The 23,550-nt window shown below is 33.8% G+C and overlaps 1 protein-coding gene across 1 annotated transcript in view; it reads right to left on the bottom strand.

Annotated features, from left to right (window-relative positions):
* Positions 1-23,550, bottom strand: part of PTPRQ (protein tyrosine phosphatase receptor type Q) — a gene marked incomplete at both ends in the record, with an annotated part of 124,650 nt that overhangs the window by 23,864 nt on the left and 77,236 nt on the right. The window contains 9 exons of the mRNA XM_083365356.1: positions 684-906; positions 1,674-1,832; positions 3,337-3,403; positions 3,851-4,089; positions 4,907-5,093; positions 10,136-10,257; positions 16,597-16,923; positions 20,511-20,783; positions 21,317-21,458. Of these exons, the coding sequence (XP_083221482.1) occupies positions 684-906; positions 1,674-1,832; positions 3,337-3,403; positions 3,851-4,089; positions 4,907-5,093; positions 10,136-10,257; positions 16,597-16,923; positions 20,511-20,783; positions 21,317-21,458 (1,739 nt within the window). The remainder of the gene's footprint in view (positions 1-683; positions 907-1,673; positions 1,833-3,336; positions 3,404-3,850; positions 4,090-4,906; positions 5,094-10,135; positions 10,258-16,596; positions 16,924-20,510; positions 20,784-21,316; positions 21,459-23,550) is intronic.

Here is a 23,550-nt window from a genome sequence, read left to right as displayed (position 1 = left end):
AAGGGTGCCTATGGGGGCCTGGGCAGGAGTGGGACAGATCTGAGGGTCTCTGGCAGGAGGAGGGTCTCTGGGCCAGGGCCAAGGCAGTGGGGGCCGTTCCCTCACTGTTTCCAGGATGGCTTCGCAGGCCGCATAAAACCACTTCACGGGCCAGATCTGGCCCCCGGGCCTTGTGTTTGACATGTCTGCTCCAAACCATTCAAAGCTGCTGCAAAATCCTGCATTTTTTTCACATTAATTTTTATTAAATATTTTTTACAAAGTAAAAATAGTACAAATTTAAATAGAGTAAAGAAAAGTGATAAGTAAATAGAAAAGAAATGAAAGAAAAAATATAAAAAAGAGAAAGAGAAAGAAAGATATAAAGAAGTGGTTTCCGATTTTAACACCAGTTTATAAATTCATTTATATTTTATTTTCTCTCTCTTAAGGTTACATTATGGCTGACATCTTTCCCTATTCTACCTTTTCTAATCCTCATATCCATATCATTACTTGTTTATTTGCATTTTCAGCAAAAAGTTCTAGAGTTTCCAATCACTAACAAATATAGATACTGTCTTTTCCTTAATTGTCAATTTTCTCATCTCCACAAATTCTTCCAAAAATGCAAAACACATTTTATTGTAAATTGCCCAGAGTCACTCAGGTGAGATGGTTGGTATAAAATAAATAATACTTACACGTATTGCTTTTTGGGTTTTAGTGGTCCATTGCAAATTTTTTCTTCACTTCCTGGTATCATACAAGTGCTATCAGCCCCTATTACATAAATATCTTCTTTACTGCTCAGTCCTTCGCTCCCTTTTACACATGGAGGATTTGGAAAGCCTTCATTTACCAAATAAGGCCTTGCTTTATTAAAGTATGCATCATACCACTTGGTGATATTGTCATCATTCTGAACTGAATTCCAAAAAAGAGCAGTGACATATTATATAGATAATAATTCCTGTTTGTTCTCTTCTTTTATTGTTTACCACCTCTATTTGTGATAAATTATAGTGCAGCACACAAAAGCATACACAATTACAAATTTATTAGTTTTTATCGTGCGTGATATTCTGTTAAAGAATAAAAAAAAGAATTGTAATTTTATCTCTATAACTACCTTTATATACTTTTATCTCAATTTCTAAATAGAAATGATAATTTGACTCCAAATAACACCAAGAATTGTGGTGGGGGAAAAAAACAAATATTGAAAGAACTTATCCCAAAGTTTGAATAACTTGACATGATTCTCATACCACCACAGTGCAAAACTAAATTTAACTACTCAGCTAATTTAAAAAGAAGATTATTCATTAGTAAGTGAGGACAGGGGTGCTATTTGATTAAATATAATATCCCATTTTTCAGAGGACCTAATATAATGAAGTACTATATAATTTATCTATTTACAAGAGTATTGAGTTAAAAAAATAGGGTAAAACCAACGGCAGGAAGATTGCTGTTTTCTCTGTTGCTAGCTTTCCTGCTCGATTTCTTTTGCTCATTCAAGTAGGATATTGTCTGTGAATCACATTCTTTTTGCCATTTTAATTTACAATCCAAATATAGTTCATGAAGAACTCCAAAATTCATAAATCTCCATGAGCAAGTAAGACAAAGAAAAGGTAGAAATAGCAAGAAGATTCATAAATTCGTTTTAAGGGAAAAAAAATCCGTACCTCCTGCTTCTGCAACAAGAATTTGTATTTTCTTAATAGGCCCGTGATCATCATTATAGTAGCAAACTGGCATGTGAATAGTAATTGTAGTGGCTGTGACAAGTAATGTTCCACTAGTATCATAAACTGGCACTGGCTTCTTACTAGGTCTTGGGGGTTCTGTTTTGAGACGAATAAATGCTACAATGCTTTCCAGTTAAATCTCACAACAAAATCACAACAAATTTTTTAAAGCTACTATTCTGATAAATAGAGGAAGCTTCTAGATTTATAGCAAACCCCATCTTTCTGCCTCACTTCCCGCTTCACACCCTCCGATATTGTATTCTCACAATGCTATACTCTCATTGTTTTCTTTTTCATTGTTTATTCTATTGTGCCATTACTTTACTAATGCTATGTTTACAGTTCTTTTCATTTCTCCATTTTTATCGTTGTAAACTGCCTAGGGTAGCCCTACAGCGAGATAGGTGGCAAATAAATTCAATAAACAAACACATAAATAAGTACTAATACTAAGTATAAGCATTGAATCATAGCCATTTTATGATCCTATCAACAGAGATAATTCACAAATTGTAAATCAGTAGCTATCTGTTTGACACTTCCAGGGAATTGTACTTATTTATATTTGCATAACTGAAATTATTATTGAAATACTTCTGAATAATAATCATAATAATCATAATAATCATAATAATCATAATAATCATAATAATCATAATCATAATAATAATCATAATCATAATCATAATAATATTGGAGAGGACCTTGGAGGTCTTCTAGTCCAACCCACTGCTCAGGCAGGGAACCCTATACCATTTCAGACAAATGGCTGTCCAGTCTCTTCTTACAAACTTCCAGTGTTGGAGCATTCACAACTTCTGGCATCAGGTTGTTACACTGATTAATTGTTCTAACTGTCAGGAAATTTCTCCTTAGTTCTAGGTTGCTTCTTTCCTTGATTAATTTCCATCTGTTGCTTCTTGTCCTGCCTTCGGGCGCTTTGGAGAATAGCTTAACTCCCTGTTCTTTGTGGCAGCCCCTGAGATATTGGAACATTGCTATCATATCACCCCTCGCCCTTCTCTTCTTTAAACTAGACATACCCAATTCCAGCAACCATTCCTTATATGTTTTACCCTCCAGTCCCCTAATCATCTTTGTTGAATATATTACTATGTTAATATAATTGAATTATATTACTATGGTAGAGATTGTGCAAATAAAATTAAGATATGTTTCACAAGGAACTGGAAAATATGAATCTCATTCACAACACTATTTATGTACAAAATTTATAGGGCTATCCATAGTATTTCAAGTTATTTTAATCCATATTATTATTTGAATTCAACTTCTACTGGATCAATGCAACATGTGTTTTAATAAACTTGTTCAGGATTTCAGTCTTTGTATACTTTAATAAATTACTCAATTCAGTATTATGCCACTTGTGCAAGATCAAACTTTATTTTGATTACTTGCATTATAATACAATCAAAATAGTATGATTGGTTATGACCAGACAAAATGAAATAAAATATATGCTTATTAAATTCCAGGAACTAGTGTATAAAAACCCAAATGAAAGCAAGCTTATGTTATATTTCTGCAGTCACTGGCTTTACTATAAAACTATAAAAGATTTATAATAGTTTACCTTTAATATCTGTTGTTATTTTAAGCTGAATCTTTGGTCCTGCACCAGCACTATTGATTGCATATACCTAAACAAATAAAAAGTCTTTAACATGTTTAGTCTAACATTAATTAATACATCAATTAATTATATTTCACTATGTATATTTATAGGGATACATATATAAAATAAAAAGTACATGGGAAAATAAGATTTTATTCTGAACATACTAATAACTTCATTGAAGTCAGTGGGTTTTATTTCTATGTATGGAACAGTGTTTTTTTGCTAATCATTTTTCATTATATATTTGCTAACTTCAAGATAATTGAAATAAAATTAAAACAGGAACTCCAATTGCATTAATTCATTTTATAAATCTCTAAGCAAAAAGGGTCCATTGGAATTGGGCAGCCAGAAAATTTAAATATATAAATTTAAATAAATAAATAAATAAATAAATAAATCCTACTCAGTTTGTTTTATATTTAATTAAAACTTATTATTGATTGTGGAGAAAAAGAGTTCAACTTACACTGATATTATATGTGTGTCCACCTTTTAATCCCTCTATCATGGCAGTGATTGACTTGTTTGTTCTGTCTATAACACTTAAATTATAAATCTGAAAGGTGTCATCGTCTTTATATACCATAGCTTGATATATTTGAATATTCCCATTGAGTTCAGAGGGTGGTAAAAACATCACCTGAAATTTTGTTACTTCATCTGGTATCTTCTGAAAAGTTACATTGTTAAGTGGGTCCCTGGGCGCTGAAAAAAAATTAATAGCTGATGAAACAATTAAAACTATTACTAGGCATTTAGAGTCTAAAAGATTAGATCTTATGGACTTTTTCATAAAAATAATTTAAAAAATGGACTTGTGACATGGTTTTGGTAATTCGACAGGATACATTATATAAAGAAGAGAGTCATGATGTAAATTTAGAGAGAGGTTAAAATAATGTTCATAAATACTGTGAAGCATCAGAAGTCATTTATACTTTTTTCTTTTCTATTTTTCTTAATTTTTTTTCTTTTCTTACATATTTTGCTTTTTCTTTGATTTCTTTTTTTTTCTTTTTTCTTGTAGCCTATGTAGATTTTTTTTGAAAAAGGAATCTAAATATTATCTTAACTTCTTAATAAAAAAATTATGGGCATAGATTTTTTCAAAAGACCTTAAGAAGCAAAATCTATAGTGAATTTGCCTGTACTGTATTACATTTGGGGAAAATATAAATATACTGGGGGGGGGTTATATTCAGCGGATTGACCAAGGCTTAAAGTTGAAGATAATAACCGATAATTTAAACTCCCCCGTGATATTAAGTTCCAGGTAAATCAGATAAAAATTACATGGTTCACCTTCCTTTTACAAAGAAAAACAGATAAGCTGAAAGTTTTAATGGCAGTGAGGGGGTTGTATATAGATTTCTTTCTATATGTGCATGGGGTACTTGTTTTAGAGAAGTGTTTAAAATTATTGATGCTTTTAATTTTTTTTACAATTTTGGTTGTAATTTCCTTTGGAATGTTTATATGTTCAGATTGCTAATAAAATGAACAAATAGAATTAGTGACTTACCTGCTTCAAAAGTGGAAACAATAACCGAAGAACTAGACTTGCCTTCAGTATGTGTAGTTTGAACATCTTTTACAAAAGCAGTGACTACTATGGAATACCTTGTAAATGCTCTCAATCCTGAAATACTTAGAGTTTTATCCTCATAATTTGCTTTGACAAATGAAGCTTGATAGTAATCTGTATCCACCTGTACCAAGCAGGGGCAAGATAAAAAGATAGTGTTCGTTAGATTATTAATAAGGAAAGTTGGGTGATATATTATCAATGGAAAACTGAGTTAACAGGACTGGATGGATGGTCATCTACCTGTGCAAAAAAAAAAAAAAAAGCACAGAGCATGTGTGGGGTGGGTAAATTTGTCATGCTTTTTTATCCCAGTACTAATACAATACATTTTCTTTAGATCTTGTATATGGCTATATAGCAGGGAAGCTTTGGGGGACCTTTAATCCAGAAATCATTGGCATAATTTTCCAGATATTTTTCTGTGAGAATACTTTGCAGTACATAAAATTGGAGATTCATCATGCTTTTTGCTCTCTCAATTTTTACATTTAGCAGTCTAGGGGCCCAAAATCACAAAATACTCTATTTCATTATTGTTCCATTAAATAGTAAATAAAATAAGTACAGACTATACATAATTACTATACCTGATTGCTTCTAAAGGACCACAACCTTATAGATCATCAGCCCTCAACTGAATATTTAAATACATCTGGAGATATTCTATTTATATGTGATGTATGTAAAGTCCAAAGATAGAATTAATGAATGAAAAAAATTGATTGTTATCAGTTATCATAACAAACTGATAATATTGCAGGACTGATTCTATAAGTAGATGAAATATGATAGTTTAAAGACTAAATGATAAAATGTAGTCAGATAAACCTATGACATCCATAAAGGATCTTTGTTCAAATAATAGGATTTCAATTCAGCATCTGAGATTGTGGCATATTTAAAATTAAAACATTGAGAATGCCTGGTTTTTGGACATCTGAACTAGAAGGCTTTGTTTATCTTAATATTGAAATCTGATTGTATATGCAGTAAGTCAAAAATTCAGCAGAGAATGATTATTTTTATAAGGTGGGATTCTGTCTCAGGAGGTTCCTCACAGGATCTCCATTTCAAGTGGATAAATCAATGATTGAAGTAGAAAAAGGCCCAGATGTAGAACATAACATTTCATAGAGATGAACACCAAAACGTTTTTACATGTTTGTCATATTCCAATTTTCTTTTCTATTATGAAACAGAAAAAAAGAAAATGAATGTCTACAGTAGCAGTCCCAGAGGGTCATATCTATGGAAGATGCAGCTGCTAAGCGACTAAGATAGTTTAAGCACATATTTTGTTTGACAGATGTGCTTTAGTGTCCCCACTGAGAGTTAACCTTAAATAAAGATTCTAATGTACTAAACAGACAGTGATTTCATGGGATGACTATCAAGGGACAAAGTATTTTTTCAAATATCACTGTTCCTTATAACAATATAGGAACATAAGAAGACTTCTTCCATTTCCACAATGCTAAGCTTTGTGCTCTGTTTCTGACCTGTTCACAGACCTGTTTGAGGTGGTAGCTCATTTCCCACGGAAAACCAGCTAAGACCATTTCATTAACTTTTTCCTAGTATGTATGTGTATACACACAAACGTGTATATTCAGCTTAAAAATAATACTGGGGACACTATGATACAGTGAATAAAAAGCATTCAGAAGACTGGGCTTTAAATCCTTGTTTAGTAACGAACCACAATTGGGGGCCAGAGGCAAGCCTCAAAAGAGTTGAAGCAAATCATATGTGTTAAAGGGGGCTGAAAATGCAATAAAAATGAAGAAAGAAAGAAAGAAAGAAAGAAAGAAAGAAAGAAAGAAAGAAAGAAAGAAAGAGGGAGGGAGGGAGGGAGGGAGGGAGGGAGGGAAGGAAGAAAAAAAGAAAGAAAGAAAGAAAGAAAGAAAGAAAGAAAGAAAGAAAGAAAGAAAGAAAGGGTAACTGAAACAGTTAAAACTAAAAATAATTTAAACAAAAATAATTGCTAGAGGATTTTGCTCAAGGTTTCAGTGTATGTAAAGGCCTGAAGGGAGACGAGAGGAGGAGACAGTCCTGTTATGCAAATAAAAGATTATTTATAATGCGTTGGATTGCACTAAGTACAGGTAGTTCTTGTCTTACAACAGTTCATTTAGTGACCACTCAAAGTTACAACAGCACTGAAAAAAGTGACTTATCCCCATGGTCAAGTCATTTACATTTGGATGCTTGACAAATAGTTCATATTTGTGAGAGTTGCAGTTTCCCAGGGTCATGTGATCCTCTTTTTACAATCTTCTGAGAAGCAAAATCAATGGGGAAGCCAGATTCACTTAACAACCATGTTACTAATTTAACTTAACTTAATTTGTTAACTGATTCACTTAAAAAATGTGGCAAGAAAGGTCGTAAAATGGGGCAAAACTCACTTAAAAGTTTTGCATTACAGTAGTCAAGGCGCTCGTGACCTCTCGCCTTGACTACTGTAATGCTCTCTACATGGGGCTTCCCTTGAAGACCACTCGGAGGCTCCAACTGGTACAGAATGCGGCCGCGAGAGTTGTCTTGGGAGTTTCCCGGTACTCCCATGTTACACCTTTGCTCCGCGAGCTGCATTGGTTACCAGTTGTCTTTCGGGTGAGGTTCAAGGTGTTGGTTACGATCTTTAAGGCCCTACATGGCATGGGTCCGGGTTACCTCAGGGACCACCTGCTGCCGGCATCGACTCCCCTCCGCCCTGTGCGTTCCCACAGAGAGGGCCTCCTCAGGGTGCCGCCAGTCAGGGAGTGTCGACTGGTGGCCCCCAGGGGGAGGGCCTTCTCTGTGGGGGCCCCGGCTTTATGGAATCAATTGCCGGTGGAGCTCCGGATGGCACCAGACCTTCGAACTTTCCGTCGGGGCCTGAAGACCCATCTGTTCGAATTAGCTGGTCTGGCCTGATGGGGATTATGGGTTTTTTAATTGTTTTTAATCTGTATTACTGTTTTATTGGGCAAGGGTTTAATTCTTTTTTAATTTTTGTATAGTGTTTTTTGTTTTTTATATATGCCCTGTGAACCGCCCTGAGTCCTACCAAGGAGAAGGGCGGTATATAAATCAAATAAACTGAACTGAAACTGAAACATAAATTTTCAGCTCAATTGTTTTTATAATTCAGGGACTACCTATAGATTGTTAAACAAACATTGATTTTAAAGGTTAACCAATTATTATGACTAAAGATAAAAATTCAGAATAATATTACAGTGGTGGAAACCATCAAATATCTTTGCCTTACAAAGATTGATACATGCCATAGCATATTCCATTAAAAAGAAATCAATCCTTCTTAATATTCTGGCTTTTTTAAACAAAAGTAGAAGTGTATACAGTAAATAACATTAACTGATTGCATAATCTTGATCTAATTTTTCATATAATACTTGTGTCAGTGACCAGCTGTACAAACAGTGCTTAGAGCACTGGCCTTATTTGACCCACACCTTCAGAAGCATAACAAGTGCTAAGAACTGGAAACTTCCTCAAAGAAAATAATTAGTCTTCTGAACTAAGTTGATAATATAAGTACAGGTAATTTTCGACTTATGACTACAATTGGGACTGGCATTACCTGTACCATCATAAATCATTGCTTGCATAAGTTGAGTTTGACCTGATTTACAACAATTTTATAGTGGTAATTAAGCAAATCATACAGCTTCCCCAAAAGTTCAATGGGATTTTTTTTTTTTGCTGGAAATCAATCACAAGACACTGCAATTGGTCATAAATGCGAGCTGGTTGCCAAGCACTCTAATTGTGATCACATAACGAAGGGTGTGGTGCAATGGTTGTAAATGTAAATACAGATCATAAGTCATTTTTCTGAGCCCATTGTAATTTTGAGCTGTTTTTAAATGAATGGTCATAAGTCAAGGACTATCTGTGATTATATTTAGGGATGTCTTAGAATTGTGATATTATTTGAGACCTTAGGAATGCTGTTTCTGTGTGGGCCTTGATTTAATTACAAGGCTATTATGCAGTCTATGGAATCTGCTTAGACTTTTCATACCATTGACAAGTAGTCCTTATTTAGCTATTCTACATGATAATAATGAAAAAGTAACCATAATCACTGGTAGTTTAGCAACCAATCCTTACAATTATAACTTTTACAAGTCTGTAAACCAAAGGAAAGCTGAAGTAAGGACCACTTTGCTTTATGACCGATTGCCAGACCCAATTGTGTGCACTAAATGAAGACTGCATTACATCACTTCCTTGTATTTGGGGAGAGAGGTGAGTTAGAAAGGATAAGAACAATGCTATTAGAAACAAAATGCTATGACCACTAACTTTATATTCTGGCCCAATCCACTATTTGCTTTAACCTTGCCTACTAGGAACCTTCTAAACAGAGAAAATAGTTTTAAAAAGGTAAAAGGTTGCCCAATTCTGGTACAGCTGATTAGACTGTTATTATTGTTAGCATATCAGCTGCACCTTTTTTACTATAGCAACAAAGGCTGCCTTTAACATTTTGGGGAAACTAATGATTCTAGTTGCTGAGATTCTGTATATTTTTTATTTATCCCCAAATGTCAAGACACACCACTATTGATTTTCTGCTGTGTTGTCAGGGGAATACCAAAGATTTAAAAAAATATTCAGAAGCTGCAGGGAAACATGTGATGTCAAGTTACATGCTCATATTGTATAGGTAAGGTAAAGGTTCCCCTGCACATGCGTGCTAGTCGTTTCTGACTCTAGGGGCCAGTGCTCATCTCCATTTCAAAGCTGAAGAGCCAGCGCTTGTCCGAGGATGTCTCTGTGGTCATGTGGCCGGCATGACTAGATGCCAAAGGCGTACGGAACGCTGTTACCTTCCCACCGTAGTGGTCCCTATTTTTCTACTTGCATTTTTACGTACTTTTGAACTGCTAGGTTGGCAGATGCTGGGATGAGTAACAGGCACTCACTCTGTTACGCGGCACTCAGGATTCGACCAGCCAAACTGCCGACCTTCTGATCGACAAGCTCAGCGTCCTAACCCACTGAGCCACCTTCAATAAAGTATTGTTTAATAGCTGATTCCTAAGTAAACTTCTGCTCCTGAACTTGTCTCTTAGAAAATATGCATCAGTCATATCAATCTGTATGAATAATGACAGCCAAAAAAACAGAAGACTTGAAATGACTTACTGAGGAAATATCAATGAGGTAGAATGTTGGTCCAGTAATTATGGTAGGCTCATTCCAACTAATGTTAATACTGTAGGGAGATGTAGCTACTGCAGTTACATTTGCTGGAGGAGCATCTGGAGCTACAGGGGGGAAAGTACATCAAAAGATTACATCTGAAAGATTTACATCAAAAATTCTCATTCTGACCAATGAAGTCTTTATTATTATGCAACAACATTAATTAATACAATTAAACACTAACTGCCTAAAAGAATAGATTATAACAGGGCATGAAAATACTTATTTGCAGTGTAAAATACATTTTTTTTCCCAATACAGTAATGCTTTCTTTACTGATCATTGCTTTTAACAAAGTTTACTGTGCAAGTTCTCATATGGCAAGAGCACCTGTTTGGAAGAAAACGTTATTATTTATCTTTCAGCGATCAATACTGTGGGAGGGGGATATATGATTAAATTTTACATTAGCACCAAGAAGGCTACCCTCAGCTATGGAAATTCACTTGGCAACTTTGGGGCCGCCGCTAACTAACTCTAATTCTGTTCAAAAACAACACATTGTGCATTTTTTTTCCTTATTGGATTATTGCCTTTAAGTCTGTTTATAAGTTTACTGTTGTAACCACAGGTCATAACATGGAATGCCATAAAATATGAATAACAATAAAACAACAAAACAATAAAAATATAAAATATAATAATAGGAGCATTATATATTAAAAAGGTTATAGAGAATAAAGTCAAAACTACAGCTAAGAAATAAAGCATTTCTTCCTAAGTTTAAATGAGAGCAGAGAAAGGTAGCAACTTGGTTACTGACTGTTGGAAAAACATCTGGAAGAAGATAGTTCAATTTTTCAGTATCGGACCCCCTGAGTTCATCTGCCATTAATAATTTGGCCCTGATCTCATTGTAAATGGGACAGTGGAGGACATAATGGATAATGTCCTCCACTTGACAAACACTAGAAGGACAGAGGTGTTTTTCAACAGGGAACTTACAAAATCTCCTTTTGAGAAATGCATACGACAAGATCTGGAGGCAATGAGTGTTGAAGCTCTTCTCAGTGAAGCACTGATTATGTTAACCAGGTCCTGGAAGAGACTTGTATGTTTTTTATTATGATGATACTAAAATGAAAGTTTGGACAATTGTACTACTCCTTGGGGTAGGAAAGGGAGGGAAATGAAATAATAGTTGATTTAATTGAGGTAAATTAAATCTTACATTTAATGGATTTTCAAAAATAGAAAGATACTTCATATACATGATTATGTAAAACTCTCCAGTCAAAGATATAGTTCCTATGTCTGAATTTAATACTTGTTCTACAGGGAGTAAATTCCTTTCTGCAATGCAGCTTCTGCCCCAAGCATTTATTTGAAAGCAAATTCCTCTGATATCAATGAAATTAGAGATTGTTCACATGAACGTTTAAGCTCTGACAGCCTTTTTATTTAGTTCTGCTGTTAGCCATGCTGACACAGGCTGAGCTGGCCTCTGTACAGAAGTATGCCTTGCACTGAATCAACCTCCTATTGAGGGATTGCAAGTATCAAAAATAGGATAATTCTGAAAGTGGCAGTCAACTAACTGTACATGTGACCACCTCATACAGTGGCAATATGTCTGGGAAACAACATATCCTGACTGAAAACCACAGCTGCAAAAAACTCAAAAGGGTGAACATCTAGACACTTCCATATAAATGTATTTAGGATCAGGATGTCAATGCCTTTCGAATTCTTTGTCCAAAGTACCAATATATCTCTTTATTGGCTTTTGTCATAGTTGAAGAATTTTCACCCAAAAGAAGAAATACACTTCAGATAAATTTGTATAACTAACATATAATTGGAAATTGGAAATCTATTAGCTTCAGTCTAGAACCTTTATAACAAACATCTTACATAAACAAACTTTGTGCCAATGGTAACTGTCACATATTGATTTAAGACTGTTTGTGAAACAAGTCTAGCCAGAAATGGATAAGATATCACCACAGCCTTTCTCTTATAAATCACAGCAATTTACTCAGTAGGAATGACCCAGTCTTATTCACTCATTCCCATATAATCCAATCACTTCCTCTCATGAGCACTTTTCTCCTGGTTTTCACAATAATGCATTTTCTGTAACTAATACCCGTCATTTCCTGATTATCATGCTTCTATGCTTCCACAGGAATGTAGGTCTTATGGAGGTCAGGGTCATTTTTTCCCATCCATCTGTGTCCTGATGCAAAGGCAGCAGTTAAGTTTGTTAGCTGGATGGTACATTTGGATAGCTTATCATTTTACAGACTGATCCTCTGATACTCAAAAGAATCTTTTGATTCAAACTCTATTCATTTTAGCTGGGCCTGTACTAGCAATGTAGCTTTAAAAGAGTAGTTTAGGAAGTATTCTTTTAACTATCAAAAGTCTACCTGATATTTCACAATATGGAATTCTTAGATAAGATAAGCATATTTAAACAAATATATTTAAATTTATTGTTTTAGTAAATGTCCTCTGGTCTGAATATTTTTGAAACAATTGCAACACTAGGAAATGCTAATTTCTCTTTCATTATTGCACAGCCAATAAAGAATTAGGGGTATAGAAAAAACACATATTGCTGTCTCCAGATTCCTTGGAAATCTGATGGTTGAGCAAGAGATTTTTTTTCTTAGAGCAAACTTCCACTGAAGTCTTCTTGCACTGTCTTTCAATATTCTTGAAGACAATTTTGATATATAACCACATGATGAGGAAAGAGCAAATACAGTAGGAACCAGATTGGTATGTGGGCCATGCCACTCTGCTGCAATTCTTTGTTGTTGTGTTTTGCAGGTCATTATCATTACAATGCTACCATTTTATATTGATGATATAAAATGAGGAAATATACCAAATTGATTATGCCCTTTAAATTTACTTATCAGTAGAAATAGCTAGAAACAGCACTCTTTAAGATTCCCATAAAAAGGAACCAACTTCTACATGCCTAGACACAATGTGCAGATTTAGAAGCCCACAGAAAATTGATATGAAAACAGGAACAGCAAATTGAATTCATCTTTCCTGATGAATTCATTACATTCCATTAAACTACTGATTTTCATGTTGACAAGCAGGAAGGAAGACCATCCAAAATTAAGTTCAGTACAGGCTCAATGGAAATTGTCAAAGGATGCCATTGTTTCTGTTATTATTAATTTTTCAAGAACTGGATAGAGCTCAGTGATCCAAAATACAGTAAAACAATTCTTTTACTGAATTTCTATATATATTTTTTTACTCTATGTCCCTAAGTCATAGTACTTTGAATATCCATCTGGAAAAGAGAATGCTATACTGATCTTAGCCAAATGTCCAAGAAGCATAGAAATTCTATGATAAGAAAAAGGATAGACCTTTTATGTCCTACATATATGTCAAAAAGAGGAAATTTTGGTATAAAGCATTTTGACTATGTAAAAATTGTCTATAATTCTTTTATTATGATAGAAGCATATAGTTTAATTCAGTTAGTTACTGTAGAAAATATCTCATTGTAAAGCAGAGTTATATAATTTATCATCAGTGCAATAATAGTCCCATTGACCTATTTTATGAGACAGAAAGACAGCTCCTAAGAGAACAATTTGTAAAACAGAAGAGAGAGTACTCTATCTAAATTATGGAAGCAGAAATAGCATGAATATAGAAAATGTTAAGGTTGTTATTCTTATAATTATCAATATGCAAACATGTTGATGAAAATCTTAAAATATAATAAACTTGAAGGCATGAGTATGCAAATTTCCTTGGTGATTTACTGCATTATTATCCAATGAATTCAAAGTATAATTTGGCTAATTAAAGAATGCCCAACAATTATTCTTTAAAATATCTTATATTCACAAAGTTAGTGTGAGCTTCTGTTTGAGCATGTGCGAGAAATAGGGGTAGCGTTGTGTCTAGCGTTTGTGTATGTCAGTAATACCTTTCTCTTATTTGTTTGTTAGATTTACATGCTAGACTCCCTCACAAGAGTTGGTGAACTACTTATTCAACTCAATTCAATTCAATCCAATTAGAATAGAACTAGTCCAACCCCCTGCTCAAGTAGGAGAACCTGTACAATTTGAGACAAGTGACTATCCAGTCTCTTCTTAAAAGCCTCAAGTTATGAAGCACCCACAACTTCTGAAGGCAATCTATTCTTCTGGTTAATTGTCCTCACTGTTGGGAAGCTTCTCCTTAATTCAATGTTGCTTCCCTCCTTAAATAGTTTCCATCCATTGTTTCTTGTCTTGCCTTCTGGTGCTTTGGAAAATAAGTTGACCCTTTCTTCTTTGTGGCAGTCCCTCAACTACTGGAATACTGCTTTATGTTACCTCTAGTCCTTCTTTTCTTTTCTCTAGACTAGCCATACCACAATGCCTGCAACTGTTCTTCACATGTTTTTATCTCCAGGCCCTTAATCATCTTAGTTGCTCTTCTTTGCACTTTTTCCAAAGTCTCATCATCTTTTTTTGTAATGTGGTAACCAAAACTGGATGCAGTATTCCAGGTGTAGTGTTTCTAAGGATTTATAAAGTGGTACTAATACTTCACGTGATTTTGATTCTATCCCTTTGTTTATACGAAGGCAATTTCAAAATAAACCTCCATTTGATTATCAATGACAGACACTTGCACATATAGAACTTTTATTATATACATTAGAAAATTACATTACTTTTTGACATAATCACCATTCAAATTGAGGCACTTTTCATAATGCCTTACAAGGTTTGAAATTCCTTAGTAGAAGTCGATTGGTGCCAAATCTGGGGTATGGGGGGGTTGATCAAAAACATCCCAATGGAACTGCTTCAAAAGTTCTTGGGTGTGTCTAGTGGTGTGGGTGAGACAGTATGCCCCAATGCTTGCTATGGATGACCTGTCTAAGTTTTTGTAACATTACACAGTAGACTTCTGAATTGATGGTTGAACCACATTTAATGTACTTCACTAGCAGTAGTCCTTCGGCATCTTCACATTTGGCAGGATTTTCTATGGCAGGGTTCATTTTCAATTGATCTAGCTAGCACACAAGTCAACTGCAACACAACTTTCTCCTTCCACTCCTCACTGCCTATTGAACTACTGCACATGGCTCCATAGGACGGGCATCGCTACCCCTATTTCTCGCACATGCTCAAACAGAAGTTTATTTCTGAATTGCCCTCATACAACCAAGGATTGTATTAGCTTGTTTGGTTGCTGCCTCACACTGCTGGCTCATGTTTAAGTGATCATCCACTAGGACTTCAAAGTTCCTCTCACAGTTACTGTTTTTGAGCCAGGTTTCACCTAATCTGTCCTTTTTCCTTTGGTTTTTCCTGCCTAGATGTAAAATCTTGCTTTTTCCCACATTAAATTTCATATTGTTGGATAGGGCCCATTGTTCAAGTCTATCAAGATCTTTTTGTATCCTGAGCTTGTCTTCTGGGGTGTTGGCTATTCCTGCCAGCTTAGTGTCATCTGTAAATTTGATGAGTTCCCCTTCTGTTCAATTATTTTTCCTTGTGAGTAACCCAACGAGGGATTGAAAGACAAGAACCTTTACTTCTTTTTTATACTGTAATCTAGAGATATGAACACACTTCAATACCCTAATTATTTCATGTCACTGTGTTTCACACAAAATGTTCAAACAAAACTGTTAATAACAATAAGTTATTGGAGGAAATGGTGATTTGATGCTTGACTTCAAAAAGACAAATAACAAGGTTGTTGAACTTAAGCTAACATTGATGTTCTTTGTAAGGAGAATGAGAAAATATTTTTACCCTCCTTTAAATAAGTTTTATAATTTGAAAAGTTATTAAATTTAGCAGTGTCTTCTGATAATTAACAAGCAGCTGTTCAATTGTACTAGTAAAAAAAATTCTAAACAGTGCAACCACCAATATGTTTTGTTATACATTGTTTGCACCATTAGAAATGGTACATTTATTTTTAAAGTTTAAACCTTAAATAATTAAACTATTTAAATTAAAATAATTAAAAAATTATTTTAAATGTTTAGCCTTTAAAAACCTTAGTTCACAGAGCTCATAGAGCTATCAGTGCATGAAGAAAATATTAATCCAAAATGTCCCATTTATATGTTCAGTGTGTCTCTATTATATATTTATATTGTGCAAAAATATAATATAAATATATACAAATAAAAGTATAAAAAGTAAATATAGCAATGAATGGTTAAATACAAACCCATTTAATTGTTCCCAGAGTCTCCAATTTCATGACCAAATATGTTATACATTCAAGAGAGAGAGAGAGAGAGAGAGAGAGAGAGAGAGAGAGAGAGAGAGAGAGAGAGAGAGAGAAGTGAATACTCTTGAAAAAACACATAGTAATTTTATAATTAATTATACCTATTGTTAGTTTTAAAAAGTTGAGTTGTGTATAAAATTAAGGATTATTATAGTCTTACTTACAGCCAGGAAGAGTTTGTGTGACAATCCAAGGTGTAGAATTGCCATAACCAGCATTTGTACTAGCAGAAACCCTAAATCGATACCATCTAAATTTTTTCAGATCATTTACTGTTTCTTCTGCAACTTTATCAGCAAGATATGAGTGTTGCTCCTTCTCATATTCAATACATTCAGAAGAATCCCAACTATTGCAATGGATGGATTGTAACTGTGTAGTAATCTTGTAGTTTTGAAAGTAGCCCAAAATAGTAACTGGCATTATCCATTTCAAGGTCACATTTGTTGACTGAATATTTGAAAATATTATATCTCTTGGAGCACTTGGAGCTAAAATAGCAATAATAAAACAATAATTATAATATTACTATATTATTGTGCATTAAAGCTAAAATACACTTCATATTATTTATCCAGATGTGTTTATATCTACACTGTTTCTCAATCTGAAAGTCTTTATTCCATACACTAAAGAATGGATATTTCGCTTAGTCACAGCCATAACACTGGAAATGTAGACAACTGAGAATACAAATATACTTTATGAAGTATACATAGTTTATACAAATGTTGTATATCCTTAGAGTCTTTGGATAAACCATTCATATCAACTTTCAGCTGTTTAGAAACATATATTCATTGTTATTACAATGTGCTTTAGACCTAGGAATATTAGGACAGTTATCATTAGTTTGGTTACATCATCTCTGGATACCATTGCTACTTAGAATTCTTTTGGTGCCTCTTTAAAAATTGAGAAATTTAGCACAACCATTTGAAATATACAATGTGTGTGTGTGTGTGTGTGTGTGTGTGTGTGTGTGTGTGTGTGTGTAAAGATTTATTAGGGATGAAGGGACTATAATGTGCATGAAGATTTATTTGTAATTTAAGAACTTTTCTCATTAGTTCCAATGAAAAAGCATACAGTATTCCTCTCTGCGTCAGAATTCTTTTCTTCAGCTGCATCTGCTAAAGTAAATATCTATATTTACATCTGAGATATTACAGTATTTTAAAAATGTTTTGAATATTTAACTTATTTCTAAATAAAAAAGACAAATAATGCACAAGGCTATAAAAGGTGAAAATAACCTGAAAAGAACTGCAAATTATAGCTATTTATTTTTCTAAATTAAAGTAATACTAATGAAATCTAGTACCTGTTCATATTTTATAAATATGATCTGGCTATCATGATATATTACACCAGTTATTGTTAAACTATTGAATGCATATGAATCATCTGTTAAAACAAATATTTTCATCTATCCACGGGAGGGCCCATATTTTCTTTCAGTATTCTCCCTGTGTATTGTTTTCTTTTTCAGTTTAAGCATTTTATGCCAAGCACAGAAAGCAGAGAAAAAAGAATAGGAAATAGGAAAGAAATTCAGAATTGACATAAGAAAACTGAAGGAAATATAGCTAAATCTAGGTTATTTTGCTATTTACTAAGCCTCTCTGAAAAATTATTATGTCCGTTATCCATCACTTTGCCTTTTCTGGTTTAAATTAATATCTCTTTTTCAGAATCTCATCAACTTGACCCAACTACAATTTTCTTGATTTTTAGCTGCCTCTTAATCCATTCAATCTTCATTTATATATTATTCTCTGATTTTATTCTCATTCCTGACAAAACCCACTCAGCATTATTATTCTCATTAATACAGAGCTTGTTCTTCATTCTATCTTGCTTTACACATGTTTTTTAAGTCACAAGCACTGCATTCAACTTATTTCTATCCTCTACCCAAATTCTTATTTCCATAGAACAAAGTAGACAGAAGCACACACTTATGCAAAACCATTTTTGTTTCTTTTGAAAACTTTCAAATAGACTATACATTACATAGTACAGACCCTTCCATCAGTAGGTCTCCATTCATTTTGCCTTTTTTAGTTAATATTCTATGCAGGTGCATTCACTCAGTTTTCCCTGTTAAACACAAATACCTTGCTCCTTGATTATTTATTTTAAGACCCATATTCCTTGTTGCATCACAAAATCTATTTTTATATGTATGGCTAATCATTTGGGTTTTCAATTGTTCAATATGCCATCATATGCATATAAAAGAACACATAAATTACATTTCCAAGTAACCCTTATGTATTTATCCACAAGTATTCATATCTTATAACTTTGCTTTAATTCTCAGTGTTGAACCATTTGTTGATTTATTATCATGTGTGCTTTATCTTATTTTAGCATAGCAAGTACGGTAAGTCACAAATGTAACTAAAGCCAGTTTTATACAAGCATACACATACTAGTCTATGCAAGCTACAATTTCTAATTAAGAGACTACACTTGAAGACTGTCCATTAGTGTTGCTTATTTCCCACAAACTAGGGCATGGAGTATGCTAATACACACTGAGAATATACAGAAATAAATAATTTCATAACCGAGAATGATTCATTTGAAAAACTATTGGTAAAGAGTTTTAAATACAAAGGAAATTCTACTTATATTTATTACCTAATATTTTCCAAATGAATTCTTTCAATTAAAGATAAAGAAATGCAAAGATATATAAATGGTTTCAGGCCATTGGGAATATTCATATCAATCTACCCTAGAAACTTTTCATCTATGCAACTTATATTAAGATCAGAACTTGACCTCTAGGAAAGAAGAGATCCCTAGAATTCAGAATCTCCTTTTAAATTCTCACAGTTTGAATCCATTATGTAGACTGATTACCTATTCATTTATTAAAAATAATGAAAAGAGTATGCAGTCATGGGGCTGGCTGGTGGCATAAGAGCCTTCCCTTGGCCTTCATCAATCAATTTTTTAACAGGGTTAAATTGTCTCCTTGAATATCTTCTTGCCTCTTTGAAATTTCTTATAATTTTATAAATTTTTCAAATTTAAATTTTAACTTTAACATTTTAATTCTTATATACTGTTTTATATTTTGGAATTGTACTGTACACTGCCCAGAGTCTTCTTTGAGGGAGATACAGTCTAGAAATACAAAATATAAATATAAATTGGAGCACTATCTTACATTGTTGAGAATTTGATAATAGATGTAAAATATTAGTTGTGTTTTATTACTGTTTTCACCTTTTCCACTATTTTTATAAGCTTTCATTGCAGTTTTTTTAAACTTCTAAATCTTAATATTAAATATTTTTTAAAAATAAAAATTCAACCATCACATTCTTTTTTCCCAGTTCTCAGAAGAAGTTATAGTTCCATTCAGTTTCTTATATGCTGGTAGCATTTATTCTCACAACTTTGTATATTTTTATTGTATAAATTGAAGCAAATTATCCAACAGTGTAGAGTATGACAAAAGATGTAACATTCAGTTGAGAATGTCACTGTATCATATGGTATCATATGTAATTCTTTTTATGATCATGTATAGTTACACCCAGTTGTAATAAACCTAACAATAAACAATCAAGTTATACTTTGAAGGCTCTTGTTCAGAGATTTTGGAATGAGATGGTGAATATAATTTGATTTCACTTAGCGTCAGAAATAAATGCCTTGGCAGTGACTCTCTATTAGCTCTGTGTCTGTGACTAACTCTGTCTACCATAAATAAGAAGCTGAGAATAACTTTAAAACTGTTTCCATTCCTAATTACAAGTCTCCAATTTCAAGTGGCTGCTACTCAACACAAAAAATATGCATGAGAACATAGTTAAGACAATGTTAACCCAATAATAAAAACTTTATTGTTGTCATAGTTGCTTACATGAATTCCAAACACAATTACTTGGAACTATTGCTCTTCTAGTATATTTTACAAAATTACCACAACAGAAGTTTTAACACATATCAATAGTACAGTTTTGTTCCACTGAGCTCTGAAAACTTACTTGAAAAGACATTATGAAAGAAATTTCTGAAATTATTAATTCTAGCTTGACATGTAGGGAATAGGTACCTGTTTCTGGAAATGTGCTGGCATTGCATAACTGTTCTTTCCCTTTTCCAGCAGCTGTTGCAGCTTTTACTTTAAACTGGTAAGTTGTATTAGATAACAAGTTTCTCAAAATACACACTGTTTCATTGTGAGATGATGAGATGGTTGAATTCTCTCTAAATGTTATGATGTAATTTGTAATTATTCCATTTGTTTTCAAAGGAGGGTCCCATTGGAGCAAGACTGACTGCCAACTGGTTGCAATACACTGGATATTCTGGACAATATCTGGTGCTTCAAAGAAAAGTACAGATTATATTCTGATAAAATTGAAAAGGCGGTTGCAACTTCAATATGATTAAAAACAATTCAAATGCAAGAAGCATTTCAGCATTTCATATGATATCATAATAAAAGCACTTTAGTAGATCTACCAAAGGAAGTCGTTGACTTTTTCCACAGCAGGAAAAAATACAATAGAAAAATATATATTTTGAGTACCTCTACTTTATTAATTATGGTTGTCATAATTTCTCTATACAGGACATACATATATGCTTCTTGGGCCACGTAAACTAGCATATTGGAAATAGAAAGATGGATGGAATTGGGAGAAGAAAATCAGCATTGATGTAATATTAATAATCTTAATAACTGTCCAACTGGGTTTATAATAATTAATCAGATCCTGAAATTAGAATAAACTTTTGATTTTTAAGCAATCGATGAGAAATTCATAGGTTTATTTGGATTAAATTTGTAACAGCTAAAATGTTTCATCTGCAAAACCAGTACATATTAAAATACTTGATCTTAAACAATCTAACCTGATTCCATTGTTGTGAATTGTACAAGGTTACTAAATTGATTGCCATTTCCAACTTTTGTAAATGCAGAAACACTAATGGAATACATCGTGAATGGTTCTAGTCCAAGTATATTAGCTTCATTGTGTGAACCTGAAATGTTCTTAGATTAAGAAAATAATTAGTTACCATAATATTTTATTGCTGTAATAAGTTCTTCAGAATCATACAATAATCAATTAATGGGAAATCAATTATTATGAAATACATAATTTGCTGGTACTAGACTCCATTTCCAGTGTTCTATTCAGCTCATATAACATATTCATGTGAATTTAGAGGGTAGAAATTACATGCATGCAGGACTACTGAAGCTTCCAAGTGAGGATTTATGGCAGACTAGATGTCCTTGAAAGAGTGGGAATGGCATTGTGTTGGAGATCAGTGGCCACAGAGCAAATACTGATTAGCTTTGTCTTTCTAGATCAGGGGTGTCAAACTCAATTTCATTGAGGGCCGCATCAGCATTGCGGTTGCCCTCAGGGGGCCAGGTAGGTGTGGCCAGGGTGGGCGTGGCCTACTGGGTGGGCATGGCTAGAGTGCGTATGGCCGACTGGGTGGGCGTGGCCAGTTCCACATCATTCGCATCAAGGGTGCCTATGGGGGCCTGGGCAGGAGTGGGACAGATCTGAGGGTCTCTGGCAGGAGGAGGGTCTCTGGGCCAGGGCCAAGGCAGTGGGGGCCGTTCCCTCACTGTTTCCAGGATGGCTTCACGGGCCGCATGAAACCACTTCGCGGGCCGGATCCGGCCCCCGGGCCTTGTGTTTGACATGTCTGTTCTAGATAAAGGAAAGATCACAAGATCGCCCACTTGCATTCTGGACAGCTGCTCGTTGTGATTAACTGTCCAGAATAAAATAGTTGTGGGGGAGGGGTCCAGTGAAAAGCCTCACTTTCTTAAACACTTTTGGATGGAATTGATTTACAGCTGAAGAGATGTTTTCTGAGTAGCAGGATAACACAATTCCACCTGATGAGTCAATGTTCTTTTTACACTAAAATGGGAAAAAGGGGGGCTTTAAAGATTTAGAACTTTGGGCAAAAAACTGACAAGGAGAAGATGTTTAAATGGATAAAGGGGATAGTTTTTAAAAAGATTTTTGTGTGTGCGCGAAACTGCTTTTGAATAAATTGGAATTAAAATAGATAATCTAACTGGACCTTTGTAGAAATGTTTTTTGTTTATTATTAATAAGTACAAACAATTGGTGGATTTTATAAAACCAAAGATGAAGATAATGTGAGCCAGACTGTGATGCTGACTGTAGCTACAGTACACAGTGCATTTTAGACAAAAGTATTAAGGGCACAGGAAAACAAAACAGGGGAAAAATAAAAGGGACAGCTTGTTTTTCATGCTTTCCCTTGCAATTGCGACACTTTCAGTTTTAGATTACAATATTACAATAGCAACCAGCAAAAAAAGTGGTAAAAAAAGCAGTGGAGAAGAGCAACTTGCAGAACAAGGAATTATATCAGATTTACTTCTGAAAATGTTTGAGGAATTGAGCAATAGGTTAGCCAAATAACTTGATTAATTTGGTTAAATCAATGAATACTAAACTGACAGGTTTTTTAAAGTAATGGATCAAAGTCTTCTAAAAAAAGAACAAGGTTTGGATAAAAAAGTGAGTGCCATTCAGAATGTTCTTTGAGTTAGAAGGACATGGCCTGAGGGTTGGATGGCATAGGTACTTGTTATGTAAACATGGATAAACTCAGCCATAGGTAAGTCAACCCACAAACTTTTAACCAAAATGCCATGAAAAATGTATCAGCCATGGATAAGCTGACCTTTGGAATTTTGTCTTTTAATTTTCAAAATTGGCTTACCTGTGAGTGGCTTGTTTTTCCAAGGTATTTTGGTTTTAAAAAATTGTGAGTCAAATTATCCATGGATAGGTTTATTCATAGGTATATATGGGATATATGGGTACTTTAAAAATATTACTGTATATATGCATGGATAAGCCCATCACAATTTTGGCATGCATTTTGACAACTAAAAATCTTAGCTTATCTACAAGTGTATATGGTACATTTTTTTTTATTTCTAATACCGTATTTTCTGGCGTATAAGACGACTGGGCGTATAAGACGACCCCCTACATTTCCTGTTAAATTATAGGGTTTGGGCTATACTCGCCGTATAAGACTACCCCTCTTCCAACGCACACTAAATAAAAATTAAAAAA

Source organism: Vipera ursinii (assembly GCF_947247035.1).
Source record: "Vipera ursinii genome assembly, chromosome: 6".
Classification (NCBI taxonomy): Eukaryota; Metazoa; Chordata; class Lepidosauria; order Squamata; family Viperidae; genus Vipera; species Vipera ursinii.
Note: the sequence above shows the minus strand (reverse complement) of the source record. Positions and strands in the feature narration are given on the sequence as shown.